Genomic DNA, 18,574 nt, shown 5'->3' with positions numbered 1-18,574 from the left:
ACGCCTGATTATAAAATAAAAATATATAGCGGTATTTTAAAATAATTAAATATTAGGAGTATTTTTAAAATTAACTATTTTAATTAACGCAGAAAAGCAAAACCAAAGGAATGAGAGAGCAGGAGAAAGGGATCGAGGGCCTTTTTTTTTCCTCTCTTATTTATTTATTATTATTATTATTATTATTATTATTATTTCTATTTTCTGCTCCGTCTCTGTCCCCATCGCCACCGCCCCCGCCAACGCCCCCGCCCCATTTGCCCGAAAACCCTCATGTCCGACTCGGGAATCGGCTCCGAATCCAGCCGCTCCTGACCGCTGATCCATGCGCGGGATCGTTGATGCCGTTTGGACCCGATCCGATCTCGCCGGAATTCCTTTGCTGAGATGAACGGGCACAGTGGCGAGAAAGGTGGGCCGGCGGCGTCATCGTCGTCCGTGACGCCGCCTTTGGATTGGAAGTTCTCGCAGGTCTTTGGGGAGCGCCTATCGGGGGAGGAGGTCCAGGAAGGTTAGATCTTTGCTTCGCCACTATTGCTGTATCAGATCCCTTGGGTTTTTTTTTTTTTTTTTTGTTTTTGTTTTTTAATGTTGGATCGCTGGAGCCGAGTTTTCGGATTTCTTAAGGAGTTACAAAAAGATTATATTTTGATGTTAGATTTGATTCTGACGTTGCAAAATGCAAACCGGGTTTATTCCTGATTCATCTCGAAGATGCAACTGAATCTCTGATGTCTAACGTATTATGGGTTCTCAATAAAAAGGCTCGATTTTGACGATCGAGCCAAAATACATGATTTTCCTGGATGAAGTATTACCTTGCTAAATTTTGTGTCTGATTGGTGCTTATCCTGGGAAAATTTTACGCACTCATTTCTCATCCCTGTGCTTCCCTTTCTATTAATTTCATTAGCTAATGTTCATCCATACTCATTGTCCCTCGTGGTTGGATGTTTCATAATTTTAATGCATGACCTTTTCTATAATGTAATTTCTCCTTACTTTTCTCTTGATTCGCTAGTCTCATTTGTAGAATAATCTAATTTGTTACCAGGCATGACCAACATTAAATGAGATTCTTTAGGGGTTCTCACATTTCTGGACCTCTTGCTTTTACAGCGACAATTTTGAACACAATTGGTCAAGAATTAAATTAAGATTAATTAGTTAGTATATGATGAGAAATTATTATCATGAGCTTCTAAACTTTTCAAGTTCTTTATAAGGTTTCTATTTATCATGGAGATCAATTAGGGTGACACAGAAAACGGACAACAAGGTTTTATAAATCAAAATACTGAATATGTGATTCTTTTCAAATGAACTAATCTAACTAAAGAACAAAGGAAGAAAGACTACATAAAATTTACAAAAAGTTCATGACACATATGAATATGATTCAGAAAGGAAAGGAAAATATTCATTCCTGTGGATTGTCATCATGCACCATAACTAAAAAAATTAGTGTACCTCATTTGTTTCACCTGTATATTCCATGAGGTCAAATTCAATAACTAGATTTCATCCACAGTATGCTAACAAAATGGATAAAATCAAGGAGATTTATGCTTGTATGCTGCCGAAGAAACAAGATTTGATAGTTTAATGAAATAATGAAGTGAAAGTCTTAAAAAAACACAAGCAGTGCAAATAATGAGGATTTCCGAGTGCCAAATCCATACGTGATGTGTGCCTATTGAAATATATCACTTGAAAAATGGAAATTTTTGCAGACAACTTGAAGTAAATTGGCTGTCATGGTGTCTGTAAATAAGTGCATCAACAGTGGGCTTAGAAAAATACAACTTGGTTGAACGTGCCAATAATTATCTTATTAGTCATCTTGATGGCAATATCTTTATTTTGTTTTTTGACCGTTACTTGACACATTGTCTATTGACATGCACTTTTTTCTATTGAAGTGGATATCATCTCAGCAATAGAATTTGATAAAACTGGAGACCATCTTGCAACTGGAGATAGAGGAGGCCGTGTTGTTTTGTTTGAGAGGACAGATACTAGAAATGTATGTTCATCACTGCTCCCCTCTTGTGCTTTTTCATGTGACTGAAATATCTTTCATTATTCTTTATTCATTTGATCTTTTCATCTGCAGCTTGGCTCTCGGAAGGATCTAGAGGCACAGGATTATCAGATTAGTAGGCATGCTGAGTTTCGCTACAAAACTGAGTTTCAAAGCCATGAACCAGAGGTACTTCATGAGGATCACATTATCACGAGAAATCAATTAGTTATATGCCTCAATTTATTTGATTTCATGTTTCAGTTTGACTATCTCAAAAGCTTGGAAATAGAGGAGAAGATTAATGAAATCGGATGGTGTCAAACAGCTAATGGTGCTTTATCACTTCTCTCAACTAATGATAAAACAATTAAATACTGGAAGGTAAAGTTTAACTTCCTTTCTTGTTTTAAAAAGGTGATCCTTGCATATCTTGAATTCTCTGTATGGCTTAGGAATTTAATAGATTCTAACTCTGTAGAAACATTTTGTTATTCCTTTAAATTTACTTGTCTTTACCTTTCCATTCTTTCCCAAGTATGTTCTACATATTGATTACTGAGCAGATTCTCATTCGCTGGTAACCCAGTTCTAAACCTTGAATACACTACTCTTTTTCTGTGAACCATAGATCAAAATTCTGCAACAATTTTGATTTTCTTTTTCTGCTGTTATGAATTGGCATAGCAATGGTTCTGTACTGGGACATTTTCATTGAGGTATAAATATTGGTTTACCAATTTTAGAGATTTTGGAATTTATGAAGAACACGCTTAAAAAGGTTATGGAACAGATTTTGTATATTATGTAGCTGTTGTACGGAGTAATTTTGGTCCAGATGACCAAACTATGCAAACTTAAGAATGTAATAAAAAGCATATTATTATTATATAGCTTACCTTATTTTATTGGCACAATCCTCAGTAAAGATATTTGCTTATTCTTCTGTCAAAATTTAGTCTATGCAATAATTTTATTGTTTTTCTTATATTATAAGGTTTAGTGTGTATACTATATCCCATCACTGGGAATTCTTTGTTGTACTTTTGTTACATGTTGAAAGTTAGTTCTGATCTGTAACATTTTTGTTGTGGGAATGGTGAATATATTACTGAAATATGATAAGCATGCTCTGCCATCATGCATTGCTTATGGAGTTAACAGCATAAATGGATGGATTAAACTAATCATTTTTATATGCTTGTTCCTCTGTTATATTTGATATTTCCTTCCTTTCTTAGTTTTATTCTTCTTTAATTCTCTTAAGTATGCCATTTGTGCGCCCTTATTTCAACAATTACCACTACTGTAGGTTGGTTTCTATCTCATTTTTGTTGCTTCTGATGTATTTTAACAGGTACAAGAAAAGAAGGTCAAACAAATTGCTGAGATGAGCTTAGATGCTTCAAGGGTTGTCGGAAATGGCTGCAGTGGTAGCTCAACTACAAATAGTCCTACTCCATCTCTTTCTAATGGATGCTCCGGAAGCACGTATCTGAGCAATGACTTATCCTTCCCTCCTGGAGGGTTTCCTTCACTACGTTTGCCAGTGGTAGTTGTACTCAACCATCGCCTGCTACTCTGGAAATTGACAATAGTTTGTTAACTTGGATCAAAACCTTAATATATACAAATGATATTTTGCCTTGATAATTCTCTTATTTCATTCTGTGTATTGTTTATTTGTTTTTCTGTCAAGTTGTTTTAACATGACCTGTTTCAATCCCATATCTGGCTATCAGTACACTTTTGAAGCTAGGAAATTTTGACTGAGCCGTTGTATTTGATCGAATTGACTTATTCTATGCAAATGTTTACTTGTGGTGTAGGTGACTAGCCATGAGAAGAGCCTTGTTGCGAGATGTCGAAGAATATATGCTCATGCTCATGATTACCACATAAACTCTATTTCAACTAACAGGTTCATTCAGATCCAATTATTAGTATATCAGTTGCATAATCTACTTATTTCTCAGTTTGAATTCTTTGAATTGTAATTTTGTATATGGAGTAATTTAACTTAGCTTTGAATATGCCATCTCTGTCAATTATACGAACTATGTTTCTGTTGCCATGTTATACAGGATCTAATTTTTCAATTTAATCACATACTGGAACTTCCCTAGAAGTGACCAGTTTTTCACTCTGTCTAATTAAGTTGACATAAGGCCAAGAGAGTTGATCAAGATTGTGGCCTGTTAATAGAATCCATTGTATACATAGGAAAATATTCCTTTTTTTTGGATTATGGTAATCTTAATGTGCTATCCATTGAACATAGATCCAAATTTTCAAATTCTATAGAAACCTCAAGTGCTCTACATGATTCATAATGGTCAACAAGCCTATTTTATCAAATGGCTATAAATATTGCCCAACCAAACTTTTATAAAGCATTGTTTCTAAATATTTTTTCCTACTCTTTTCTCTCATATTCTCCTCTTCTCTTTCTACCTGCTTCCTCCCGTTGTTATTACTTTTTTTGCTGGTCCAATTCGGGAGAGATCTGCTGCTAGAAGCAACACAGTTCTAAGAGCACTGGTGAATTTTAAACTGAAAAGTGCTTATCAAGTATTCTAGATAGCTTTCTGTCATTGTCTATCCGTTTAATTCGATGGAATATTGAAAAATAAATAACTTCAAAGTTCATGTATGGATTGCATTGGATAAAGTTCGTTCTTCAATTAGCAATATATTCTATTCTTCTAGAATGATTTAAAGAAAATTACCCTATTTCAAATTTTGTGTGCCTTTTCAAGATTGACATACTACCATAAATCTGACAAATAAATTTTCCAGTTAGATGAGTTAATTAGAGTAAAATGTGCAATGGTATGTGCATTTCAGAAGAATTATTCAACCTAAATAAAGGAGATCCACCTTGAGTTGTTAAGACGTAATGACTTTACATGGAGCTCACTTGTAGGATAACATCTTTTGTAGCTCACACCCAGAAATTGAGACAAATGATTCGTTATCCGCTTCTGATCCTTACGTGTACTTTTGCCTATATAATATGTGCATTACTGCACGTGCTCACATTAGTGTCATTGTCTAATGTGTCTGTGTGTTAGTCAATTATATTTGAATTTTTTTTTTCTGAACTCATTGGCAATTTTTGCTTCACAGTGATGGTGAGACATTTATATCAGCAGATGATCTTCGAATAAATTTGTGGAATTTGGAAATTAGCAGTCAGAGCTTTAATATTGTTGATGTCAAACCTGCAAATATGGAAGATTTAACAGGTATTTAATCTATACTTGCAAGTACCGATGACTTGAAATGTTAGTCTTAAAATAATTTGCTTTGGAAGACATGGGAGCTATGGTTAAAATGAACTACGTTCTTTTGAAAATGCAATCTAGCACTTTTGCATGCTTGATGCTGCCTATTTTGCATAACCCTTTTCCCTTTTCATTTTTCATGGATAGTTGTTCTGCTCCATGTCATCTTCATTTACATTTTTCGTTGCGGTTCTCTTTTCCTTCAAGTCTTTTTGTTTATGAATTTAGATGACCACTCCCTACTCCATTTTTTTAATATTTTCAATCTTTTTTTTTTTTTTTGATATTTTCAACCTTACTCCATTTTTTTGGGTGTTCAACCTTATTTTATCTAATTTTCATTTTTGTTATGGTCATAATTCAGTGAACTATTGTCTTGTGGATAGTTCTTGAACATATCTCTACGGACACATGTTTGGCAGTGGCATTTCATCCATTATTCTCTATTTACTTTTAGGTTTTGTTAGTTCTAGTGGCCATTATTCTTTATAACACTAAATCTACATTCTATTAAATTTCAGAGGTTATAACTTGTGCTGAATTCCACCCAGTCCATTGTAATATGTTAGCATATAGTAGCTCAAAGGGATCTATCCGGCTTATAGATTTGCGTCAATCAGCATTATGTGATAACCATTCTATGCTGTAAGTAATTTTCCTCTCTTGTTTTAAGCTCAATGTTTCTTGACTAAAATTTTAGATACAACATGAATCTAGATTTACTCAGTTACATGCATTTTATATGTAGCTATTATCACATTCTTCTTTACAGGTTTGAGAATCATGAGGCACCTGGTTCAAGATCATTTTTCACTGAGATCATTGCCTCTATTTCGGATATCAAATTTGCAAACGATGGAAGACACATCCTAAGTCGTGATTATATGACCCTCAAGGTCCTTGCCCTCTATTTTTTGTAGAAGATTTTTGTTTCTTCACTTTTCCTTTTTTTTTGTTAGGGTCTTGTACTGCAAGAAAGAAACTCCTACTTAAATTTCCTACCAATCAGGTCATGTTCATCCAATCTTCATATTCATTAACATCATACATGAGAGGGGCATCTATTCTGAAAGTCAAAGTATATAAATTCAGATAACATATTCTTGCTTAGTTGGTGATTAAAAAATTATGGTGTGGAAGTTGTTTTATCACGATCCTAGGCTGTACTTACTAAAGGCTATGAACAAATTCTTTACAGTTGTAACCGAGCTTAAAAATCTCATTAAATAAGTAGTGGTAGTGCTCATCCATGCACTGCTGATCTGTCTTCTAGTGCAATTGGAAATCCATGGTACTTGAAACATGTTCAACAACAATCGTGAGATGTCAGGTGCCTACCAAGAATATAAAAGAAATAAGTGATGATCCTAACAAATTCAAAATGGTACTAGAGTTTCTATGTTCAAATATTCAAGATTAAAAGAATAGTGCACCCTCCTTTGAGTCAGTCCAGATGTTATTAGATTCAGTCTTTTTTTCTAATAGACAAATGTAGGAAATTAAGAATCCCCAATAAATTGGAGTCAACTATATCACATTGAGTGAGAATCAACTATATGAACTACTTTTCTCTACCACTGGTTTCCTGCAGTGGAAGAAGTGCAGAGATAAACTGGTGTGAGCGAAAACGTGAGTGGAACCCCACACTTTCCCTCCATTCCCTTGGGTAGAAATGAAAAGGGGCAAAGAAACGGATGGGGAATGATTTTCCATTATCATCTAGCCAACTATGAAGCTCCTAATCCTAGAATGAAGTTAGAGATTCTATAATATATAATCATGTACGTGTGAAGTTTTCAAATGAAATCACGTTCACTGATCTGTTACTGAATCTTTCCATCACAACATAACTAACTGCAATTCCCTGTGCTTTATAGGGGCAATTCTTGATACACACTCTATTATACATAATGTTCATATGATGTTGTGCATCAGCATTAATTTAACAATTGCTTTTAAAAAATAGTTGGAGTAAGAAAATCTAGAAACATTGAAGCTCTTCTCTAGTATGATTGCTAGCAGACCCGGGAAACAATGGTAAAGTGACTTAGAATTCATGTGCTTCTAGTTGTTGCAAATACTTTATGCCATGGTAGTATGTCCAATAATTTCCTTGGAATTTTCATTGACATAGATGTTATTCTTCCATTTGTTCTTCAATTAATATTTGGTTCAACTAAGGAAATGTTACACTAGTATATGATCTTTTGTTTTTCTCACCTTCAACTCCCTTTCCATAATTCCTTTTCTTTTTTGCGGGTTTACAGCTTTGGGATATAAACATGGATTCAGCTCCAGTCGCAACCTTTGACGTTCATGAGTACTTGAGGCCTAGGGTGGATTATCTGATATCTCTCTTTTTAAGAACATGTTGTAGGAATTGATTGTTACATAGGTCATTACAATATGAAATTATTCTTTTTGTTGATGCAGTTGTGTGATCTATACGAGAATGATTCCATCTTTGACAAATTTGAATGCTGTCTTAGTGGAGATGGGTTGCGTGTGGCAACTGGTTCTTACAGGTATTATGATTACTTACCAACCCTTCTGATAACGAGTATATTGATTATAAAAATTTTGTTTTAGAGCTTTTTAGTCCTGCAAATTGATAATGTTGCATTGCTCAACTGCAGTAACCTTTTTCGTGTATTTGGCTGTGTTCCTGGAAGCAACGAATCAACAACTTTAGAAGCCAGTAAAAATCCAATGAGGTAAGGCCTCAGTTCTTCGTTTCAGTTACTAAATTAAGTAGTCAATCGTGACTGAGGTTCTGATACACACTATAATTTTCTTCTTGAATTGAACTATCAGAGAATATTATGATTTATTTTCGATTGGGAGAAAACATCATACATATGATTAGCTGAAAGAGAGGAAATGGGCATTCTTTCATTCACTAAATACCACACAATATATGCCAGCTAGAGAGCTTGTGATGCAATTTAAAATTCGGGGCTATTTTTTTTTCCATTTAAAAATTTTAGGAAACTCCGCCCATGAGGAACTAGTCATGGCCGGTCCCAAGCTCGGATAAAAGAGAAGGGTTGCGTTAGGTTATCCGTCAGCGTTAAAACTATGACAAATGTTCAATGAATAGATCAATTAAACTATTGTGCTAATGCGAGGTTGTTCCTCGGAAGGAACGCATTGCAGGAGATTTGGAACATGGAACATAAAAACCTTCATTGGTAAATCAATGGAGATAGTAGATACGATGATTAGGAGAAAAATTAGTATTTTGTATTTACAAGAGACAAAATGGATAGGCGAGAAGACAAAGATGATAGAGAATTTGAGTTTTAAGTTATGGTACACAGGAAGGAGTAAAGTAAGAAATAGAGTGGTATTGTTGTAAATAGTTCATTAAAGGATGAAGTTGTAGGAGTGGTTAGAAAAACGGATTAAATTATAACCCTTAAGATAATAGTGACGAAAGAAATTATGAACATAATTAGCGTATATGCACCACAAGTAGGATTAGATGAAATTACCAAATTAAGGTTTTGAGACGACTTAGATGAAGTATTATAAATATTTCGCCAAATGAAATGATTTTAATAGGAGATAATCTAAATGAGCATGTTGGAGTGAAAAATAAGGAATATGAGTTGTACATGGGAGTTATGGGTTTGAAACGAGAAATGAAAAAGGAAAAACTATATTAGATTTTACGATAGTATATGACCTTATGTTAGCTAATACATTATTTAAGAAAAGAGAAAAACGCTTAGTCACATTCAAAAGTGGAAATAATAAATCGTAAATTTATTTTCTTATGGTCAGGAAAAGAAGGATAGAAAGATTTGTAAAGATTGCAAGGTCATCTTTGGAGAAGTTTAACTATCCAACATAGGTTAGTAGTGTTGTGTATACGCCTCAAGCATAATATCAATAGAAAGAAAATATATACGACTCTTAGAATTAAGTGGTGGAAGTTGAGGAATGGAAAACAAAATATATTTAAAGAGAAGGTAGGAGTATAAGTATTAAGTGAAATATATGGTGACTCTAATACAATATGGGATAAAATGGTATCAAAGTTGAAAGCTAAGAGTGTACTCGGTGAATCAAAGGAACATATACCATTAAATAAGGAATCTTGGTGGAATAAGAGAGTACAAGAGAAAGTGAAGGAAAAATGAACCGCTTATAAAGAATTATATATTTGTAAGAACGAGGAAAATTTTAAAAAATATATAATAGCCAAGAAAGAGGCTAAGAAAGTAGTGAATGAAGTAAAAAAATGAAACTTTTGAATGATTATATCAAAATTTGGATATAAAAGGAGAAAGAGATATTTATAGAATAACTAAAGTGTGAGAAATGAAGACAAGAGATCTTTATCCAAATAAAATGTATTAAAGATGAATGTAATAGGGTACTAGTAAACGATTGAGAAATAAAAGAGCAGTGAAAGAGGTATTTTCATCAACTTAACTTAGGTAATTTAAGTAGGTCAAATGAGTATAAAAATTTAAATTTTTATCGTAGAATTTAAATTTCAGAAGTAGAATAAGATTTAAATGAGATGCACAATAGAAAAACCATTGAACCAGATGATATTCTGATAGAGGTGCGAAGTGTCAAGGGAAACAAGGTATTGAATGACTTACAAAATTATTTAACATGATATTGAAAATGAAAAGAATGCCTGATCAATGGAGAGTAAATACTCTAGTTTCCTTATACAAGAATAAGAAAGACGTACAAAATTGTACAAACTATAGGGGTATAAACTAATGAGTCATATCATGAAATTTTAGGAAAAAGTAATAGAAAAAAGATTAAGGAGACCACGATAACCGAAAATTAATTTAGGTTAATGCCTAGAATGTCGATAATAGAACCTATACATCTTCTTAGAAAACTAATTGAAAAATATCGGGAGCAAAAACAAGATCTACACATGATATTCATTGACTTAGAAAAAACTTATAATAGAGTTTCAAGAGAAATTATATGGAGAATTTTAGAAAAGAGAGGTGTTAGTGTAACAGATATTAAACTAATTAAGGATATGTACGAGGATGTAACGACCAGAGTAAAGACTTGAGGTGGAGTAACTGAAATATTTCCAATAAAAATAGGGCTACATCAAGGATCAACTCTAAGTTCCTATCTTTTTACATTAATTATGGACGAACTCATTACATACATTTAAGACACAATACCGTGGTGCTTGTTATTTGTATATGATATTATTTTGGTAGATGAAATATGGGAAGGAGTAAATGTTAAACTAGAATTTTGGTGGGAAACACTAGAAGGAAAAAGTTTTAGGATTAGTAGAATAAAAAGAGAATATATGAAATTTAAGTTTATCAATATTATACTTAATGAGATAATTGTTAAAATAGGAAATGATGAGTTGTCCGGAACCAAAAACTTTAAATATTTAGGATTTTTTTTTTTGTAAAACGATGAAGGGATTGAGAGAAATGCTTTACATAGAATACAAGCAAGATGATTGAAATGGAGGAGAGTGTCAAATGTTTTATATGACTTTAAAGTACCTCTAAAATTTATAAAAAAATTCTACAAAACCGCAATTAGACCTGCTATGTTATATAGAACTGAATGTTGGGCTATGACTCGAGCACATGAGCAGAAGATGAGAGTTGCAGAAATGAGGATGTTAAGGTGAATGTGTGGATATACGAGGATAGATAAAATAAGAAATGAGAGAATTAGAGAGAAAGTCGGAGTTGCATCAATTGAGGAAAGACTCCGAGAGACACGTTTAAGATGGTACGAGCATGTACTTAGACGACTAATAAATATTTCAGTTAGACGATGTGAAAGTATGACAAACATACATATTAAGTGAGGAAGAGGAAGACAAAAAAGGCTTAGTTAGCAACAATAAAATAAGATAAAATTTATTTAAGTATAGATGATAATATAGTAAGAAATAGAATTCAATGGTGTAAAAAGATCTATATATCTGATCCCATCTCGTGAGATAAAATTTGGTTGTCGTTGTTTATTATTAAAATTTTAGGTTTTTTTTTACAAATTTGTTAATTTTAAAATGTATAGTTTTCGCTCCTGGCCCTGATGCCCTTATGACAGTTCAATTTACCTTTCTCACTTAATGATAGGAAACAAGCGCAAAACGCTACAAGAGCTTCCAGATCTCTTTGCAGTTTGACACGCGTCGTCCGACGAGGTCAGTCATGCAAAAAAGCTAACTACTTTCACTTTCAGTAGGACTTCTCATTTTGCGTCAATCAACTACAGGAGCAGAAATCCCCAGTGTCGACGCCAATGGGAACTCATTCGATCCCGCAATCAAATTGCTTCACTTGGCATGGCACCCAACTGAAAATTTGATAGCCTGTGCCGCTGCAAACAGCTTGTACATGTACTACGCATAATAAAGGCGACACACCAGTCAATGAGGCAACATAAAGGCAAGCAACTCCATTTTGCATTGCACCTTGTGAAGAAGGCTAGAGGCCCTTTCAGATGCAACCAAAAAGAGACAGTGGATTAATTTCGAATGGTATCGACATTAGAGCCTGAAGAGACTATCAAAGTCCACAAGGCGACTAAAGATTGTTCATATGTATCAGGATCAGAATGTGGGGATCCTTATTCATATTCTTTTTATGTTCGGGGAAGAGATTGATCATCTATTTTGCTCCTGTTTCAGAATCAGGATCCCACTTAATGATAGCTTTCTCTTACAACTAATCCAGGGGTTTGATGAGTGTGTGTAGTCTTATTCTCTAGAGAGGTCAGTGTTATTCACTTAATGCTACAATTACAGTGTAAAAGACATACATAGCTCAAGGCTTGTGAAAGTTCTTATTTTTATGTACTCAAATATGTTGAAAAAGAGGAAAAAAAATTGTTGAACAAGTGTTATAATCATGATTTAAAATTTCATACTATGCTGGGAGGCATGGGCAGAATTTGTTATTCCATCTGTTGCTTGGCACCAGCACTTTCATGACAACCTCCGCAGGGTTGTAGAGGCACTGTGATCTCATGACGACCTTTGCAGGGTCACAGAGGCTCTAGTTATCCCATGACGGCCTTTATGCGGTTGCATAGGCTGTTACGATCCTACAACAACCTCTATCGGATTGTAAGGGTGTTGCAATCTCATGGCGACACTCGTGGGGTTGCGGAGGCTGTCAGGATCTTTGTGGAATTATTAGGGCGTTGTCATCCCACGACGACTTGACGACCTTCGTAGGGTCATTGAGGTGCCATGATTGTGGACCTTTGCAGACTCATGGTGGCATCATGAGCTCATAATTTGTTTAAAAATATTTTATTTAAAATGTTTGAAATTATATTGGTACGATATAATATAATATCGAAATCGTATCATTTCGATTGTAAATCGAAACTCTGATAAAATTAAAATTTTAAATAATAGTTCTATATATCAATTTACTTCTAGTCATGGATGCCCCGTACATGGGGAGGGGTGTCTGACTCTCGCTCACCTCCCATCAGATCATTTATAGATGCCTTGTAGTCCCCAGGGCGTAGCACAGATGGGGAGTGCATGGTTCTGTGGCTGAAAGGTCTAGGGGTCGATCCCCAGGGTGTCACTGCCTGGGGTTAACGTCTCCGCCATGCACTTTCCACCTGTGTACCTGCATTTACCTCCCTCCATATCCGTGGGACCGGCTCTAGGGGGGCCGCTGATGTGGCGGTTCCACATTTTTATTTATAGATGCCTTGTAGTCCTCACGGGCTTAGCTGAGTTGTCTTGGGGTTGATTCTCGGGGCTGGCGGAGGGAAAATCCTTGCACCCTGTGTAAACTCTCTCCACTTGCCATTTGCTTTTTCAATCACCATGATTTACCTCTTTGTGTTGATTTTGAGACGACGATGCTAGGACGAATATATTTACCTTTTATCACATTTCTAGATGCCCCGTACTTCTAGTCACGGATGGAAGTATGGGCGAGAGTCACACATCTCTATAATAAGGAGATGCGGTAAAACGTCTGGAGTTCAAAGATACTAATATTCTAGAGGCTAAATGTCCAAAAACTGTTTCGAATTTACCGAAAAGATATTAATATATATATATATTAATTTATTCAACTTATAAATTAGTTTCAACTGTTTACTGAAGTACGTATGTAAAATTTTAAAATTACTAAATCACATAGAATAATTTATAAATGACTAAATCATGTACCTATTTTAATTTTTACCCCTGTTATTATTCTTAGTTGAATCAATTTTTAACTATTTTTGATTGATTCGTATTTAAAAAATTACTGCTCTCAATATATATAGTTAAATTGATATTTGATAGCATTTTTACAATCAAGATAATTAGACGAATACATAGGAACTGATTTTATGTCATTCTGAGGTCTCTAGGTCTATCAGCCGGTTTCGACCAAAATCGACTAATGGACTAGATGCCTCGGAATGATATGAAATTTCTTATGTGTTCGTCTAGTTCTTTTGATTATAAAAATTCCATCAAAAATAATTTGACCAAATATATTGAGTAATAATTTTTTGAATACGAATGTGTCCGAAAAACTAATTCGTGTTAAAAAATTACTGATCTCAATATATTTGGTCAAATTAATTTTTGAGGGCATAAATATAATCAAAAGAACTAGATGAACTGAGAAGATCTGGTTTCACATCATTCTGAGCTCTTTAGGTCTATCAATTGATTTTAGTCAAAAAATCTTTAGATTCATTTGGCCAAAATCGGTTGATGGACCTAGAGTACTCGGAATGACGTGAAACTAGGACCTATAAGTTCGTCTAGTTTTTATGATTATATCTATATCCTCAAACATCAATTTGACCTAATGTATTGAGAGTAATGATTTTTTAAATATTAATATGTCCAAAAAATCTAATTCATATTCAAAAAATTATTGCTCTCAATATATTGGGTAAAATTGATGTTTGAGGGTATTTGTACAATCAGGAAAACAAGACGAACACATAGGAACTGATTTTGTGTCATTCTGAAGTCTCTAGGTCCATCAATCAGTTTTGGCTGGTTTCAACCGAAATCCGCTGATAAGACCTAAAGACCTCGGAATAATATGAAATTAGTTCCTATGTGTTCCTCTAGTTATCCTGATCGTAAAAATACTATCAAATATCAATTTAACATAATATATTGAGGATAATGATTTTTTAAATATGAATATATCTAAAAAATTAATTCATGTTTAAAAATTATATTTGGTCAAATTGATGTTTGAGAATATGGATATAATTATAAGAACTAAATGAAATTATAAGACCTAGTTTTACATCATTCTGAGTACTCTAGGTCCATCAACCAATTTTGACCGAATGAATCTAAAGAGTTTCAGCTAAAATTGGTTGATTGACCTAGAGAGCTCAGAATCACGTAAAACCAGGTCCTATGAGTTTGTCTAGTTTTTATTATTATATTTGTCCATTTAAAAATTAATTTGATCCAATATATTGAGAACAGTGATTTTTTTTTAACACGGATTAGTTTTTTTTTAATACATTCGTGTTAAAAAAATTACCATTCTAAATATATTTGGTTAAATTGACATTTGATAGTATTTTTACAACTAAGAGAACTAGATGAATACATATGAACTTGTTTTATGTCATTCTGAGATCTTTAGGTCAATCAGTCAGTTTCAATTGATATTTGATAGTATTTTTACAATCAAAAGAACTAGACGAATACATATTGATACGGTGCATAAAGGTGGAGTTTGATAAGACCAGGCGGTGAGAAGTCAAAGAGACGTGACCGTCAGCAGTTAGGAGGGGAAAGCAGGAGTTAGGCCGCCTAACGTCATTAGTCGCATAATTCTCGATTGGGTACAGACAGATCAGGGTCCCAGATCTGAGACACAAGATGCAGCTTGGAGTAATGCTTAACCTGCCCCGACTGGTTGGGTTTCCTCAGCTCGGGCCGCATAGCCAATCCTGGTATTTTCAGTAAGACAACTCCCGGTCGGCCCTTCAACGATCCAAGCGTGAAAGATGGGACCCTCGCCACAGCTCACCCCCCTTATCAAGACTCGAGTCAAATGACACACCTGAACGGTCATCCCGAGCTGTCCGTAGCCAAACTCGGGCAGGACAGAAAGTGCTAAGAGACAAATAATGTCAGGGAATCGTAACCGTCTGTCAGAGAATAACCGTCATCAGCTAGGGAATATTCCAGTGGTTGGCCATTGCCCGAGAATGGAACCTTCTTTCAACCAATGAGAGGGCACCACGTGGCCTCCATCGTCCGACACCCGACATTCTCTGATATTGGTTAGGCTCCAGAGGTACGCATTGTCATATAAAAAGGAGGTCCTCTCCCTTGAGCAGGTACGTGCATATACGTACTCGTCTTCTACAGTTCTTTTTTTCCTTCATACACTGTTCTTCTGGTGGAAAAGTACTTGACTTAAGCATCGGAGGACCTACGTCGGGGGCTTTTTCCCTGGTTTCTGGTCTCTAACGTTTCGTGTGCTTGTTTGAGTGTGCGTAGAGCCTAAGTACCGCCGACCTCTTCATCACTGTCTGGAAGCTCCACGTGCGTCTTTTCGGTGCACATACGCTAGGTGTGCCCAAGTCGTCTCTCCGTCAATACCGACGCTATCTCAGCCATCTGTGGGAATTTCCTTCACCTGTTCTGGAGCATGACGATGGAGGATACAGATCAATGTCACCATGACAGTAGGAGAGTACGAACTGTTCAAGGAGGCCAAGAGGTGAGCGGCTTCCGAAAAACACACTACTGCTTCACATCCATACAAGATGCCTGCAGTTTCAAAGGACCAAACCCTCGTTTCTGACAGGGGATCTAAGAGGAAACAACCCGAAGATTTTCCTCAAGCCTTCAATCGCGAACCCTGCCTAGACTATTATAATAAGGGTCCATATTATTATAACAAGGGCCCAACTATTATAATAAGAAAGAGCAACATCAGGTCTTTATGACCGAGAGTTCCCCGCCCAGAGATTCAAAGAAGAGGAAAGTCATAGTCCTCTCTCTAAGGGTACTCGAGGAAAAGCTACCGAAGGGGTACAAGCCCCTAGGTATTGGAGAATACGATCGTAGTAAAGATCCAGAGGATCATCTCCGAAAATTTTGGAACGCTGCGCTGCTGCATCAATATAGCGACGCCATCAAGTGCAGAGTGTTCTTAAACACTCTTTCTTGCTCGGCACAAAAGTGGTTCAATGGATTGCTGAATGGATCCATCATCTGCTTTCAGGATTTTAGGAACATTTTCTTGCGTCATTTCGCCAGCAGCAAGAAATATCAGAATATAGACCACTGTCTCTTTGCACTCAAGCAAGGGTCTGCGGAACCCTCGAGAAGCTATATCAAACGCTTCAACCAGGTAGCCCAGGACATCCCGTCCACTACCTCAGAGATCTTGATGAGAGCCTTCTCCCACGGTCTGGTGGAGGGGGAGTTTTTCCGGGCTCTCATCCGGGAGCCAGTAAAGAATTTTGATGAGATGCTGGGGAAGACATCCAACTACATCAATGTAGAAGAAGCCCAGGTGGCTCGGCGGAAAGTAGACAAGGCACCTGCTTCTGCCAACAAATCAAAGAAGAGGCGCCGCCCCAACCTCCAGCTCAACCCTTTCCCGTTCCAAGGATGCCCGACCAAGATTTTCGCTCGATCAAGATTCTAGGGCGGTGCAACGGGTAGAAGTTGTCCAAGCCCCCAGACCCGATCAGTGGGGGTCCCATTATTGTACCTGTCATAGGCTCAACACCCATTCCATTGGAGATTGCGTCCAAATCGCTTGAGATTCTCGGCGGGTGGTTGAACTAGGCCTGCCTTCGCTTGAGATCGCACCCAAGCTTCAGAAGCTGTTAGCCAACTCGCCTGCTGCCACAGGGCAATCAGGTAAATCCCCGCCCGAAAATGCAGGTCAAGGAACCTAGGAGCCAAGTCGGGGCAAGGAGCCATTGGAATCCCCGGAAGAAGAAAATAGGGAAAATATCGTCATTCGGGAGATTGACATGATCTATGGGGGGCCCACTGATGGAGACTCCACCCGAACTCGAAAGTCCCATGAGCGCCGCTTAGAGATACATGCATTGGGGTGTAGCTGGGAACAAGTTGCAGGGCCCGTAATCAGCTTTCTGCCGCAAGACCTGGCATGCAGATCGACGCTGGTGAGCTCCCTCATGATGATGCCCTCATAATTAAAGTTGTCATCGCCAACAGTCGTGTGGCCAGGGTTTTTGTTGACACCGGAAGCTTTGTCAACGTGCTGTTCAAGAATGCATTCGAAGGCATGCAGATCGACGCTTACCCGTAGCTACTTCCTTGTACGAGTTCGCTGGCAATGAGGTAAGACCAATGGGATAAATTAAGCCAACCATATCTTTGGGTAGCGAACCATTGGTGATATGGAGGAGCACTTTCATTGTAGTAGATTCTCCATTCTCCTGAACGTCATCCTAGGAAGAATCGCACTGCACGAGTTCCGAGTGGCAACCTCCACCTTCCATTAGAAGATGGAATTCTCGGGCGATTATGTTGGGGAAGTCAAGGGCGAGCAATTGGTCTCCTGCAGGTGTTACGTCGACATGGTGAAGGTTTAGGCTCGCAAAGCTCAAAGAACCCAGGATGGGAGAATCCACGTCATCCAAGAGGAGCCTCTTCCTATAGCCGAAGAGCCCATCCCTTGGAAGGATGTCTAGCTCTATCCTGAGCATCTGGAGAGCATCACCCGCATATCTAGCGACATGTCGATCGAGGTTAAGATGGATCTGGTTGAATGTCTGATGCGCAACAGGGATGTCTTCGCTTGGTCCCCCAAGGAGCCACCGGGAGTCAAGCCCAAGGTAGCTGAGCACAAGCTACACCTCCTGCCTGATTCCCGACCGGTGAAGTAGAAGAAGCGGAACTTCTCGACCGAACAAAATAAGATCATTCGAGCTGAAGTTGATCAGCTCTTAAAAGCAGGACATGTTAGAGAAGTACAATTTCTACCCCTAGCTCTCTAACATGGTCCTGGTGTCCAACCTAATAATTGTTAGTTAGAGCTCTAGAGCCAATCATATGATGATTGTTGTATAGACTCGATGTATCATATTCCTATATACTAATAAAGACGTTTCTTTATGGTTATTATACTTACTTGTATTGGTGCCAAATAACTAAGTATAATAGCGTCCTTGAGTAAAAGGTTCTTATCTATATCAATCGATTGGTTGAATTGATAGTGAGATGATATAGAGAACATTACTCTTAATCATTCCTAGTCAAGTATTAACATTCAGGGACAATGTTAATGCAATAAGA

The 18,574-nt window shown here is 36.7% G+C and overlaps 1 protein-coding gene across 2 annotated transcripts; it reads left to right on the top strand.

Annotated features, from left to right (window-relative positions):
- The first annotated feature begins 203 nt into the window (after window positions 1-203).
- Window positions 204-12,136, top strand: LOC122052212 (serine/threonine protein phosphatase 2A 55 kDa regulatory subunit B beta isoform-like). Of its 2 annotated transcripts, none has more exons than XM_042613633.1 (14): window positions 204-511; window positions 1,923-2,026; window positions 2,117-2,212; window positions 2,288-2,407; window positions 3,381-3,575; window positions 3,853-3,944; window positions 5,153-5,271; window positions 5,832-5,955; window positions 6,083-6,206; window positions 7,578-7,646; window positions 7,744-7,835; window positions 7,947-8,024; window positions 11,415-11,482; window positions 11,554-12,136. In XM_042613633.1, the coding sequence occupies exons 1-14, from the start codon at window positions 388-390 to the stop codon at window positions 11,688-11,690; spliced, it is 1,542 nt and encodes a 513-aa protein (XP_042469567.1). In that variant the 5' UTR covers window positions 204-387; the 3' UTR covers window positions 11,691-12,136. The 2 variants fall into 2 exon arrangements, with proteins under 2 accessions (XP_042469567.1, XP_042469566.1); XM_042613632.1 differs by having other exon boundaries at window positions 3,381-3,578.
- The last annotated feature ends 6,438 nt before the right edge of the window (window positions 12,137-18,574 follow it).

Source organism: Zingiber officinale, chromosome 3A, assembly GCF_018446385.1.
Source record: "Zingiber officinale cultivar Zhangliang chromosome 3A, Zo_v1.1, whole genome shotgun sequence".
Lineage (NCBI taxonomy): Eukaryota > Viridiplantae > Streptophyta > Magnoliopsida > Zingiberales > Zingiberaceae > Zingiber > Zingiber officinale.
This window is presented reverse-complemented; position numbering and strand designations above follow the sequence as displayed.

What these genes read in the sequence shown, in the direction of transcription:
- LOC122052212 (XM_042613632.1), top strand. Translation starts at nt 388, where the DNA reads ATGAACGGGCACAGTGGCGAGAAAGGTGGGCCGGCGGCGTCATCGTCG. An exon ending in AGAGGACAGATACTAGAAAT is followed by an intron (nt 2,027 to 2,116) that starts GTATGTTCATCA and finishes TTTCATCTGCAG; the next exon opens with CTTGGCTCTCGGAAGGATCT. An exon ending in GTGATTATATGACCCTCAAG is followed by an intron (nt 6,207 to 7,577) that starts GTCCTTGCCCTC and finishes GCGGGTTTACAG; the next exon opens with CTTTGGGATATAAACATGGA.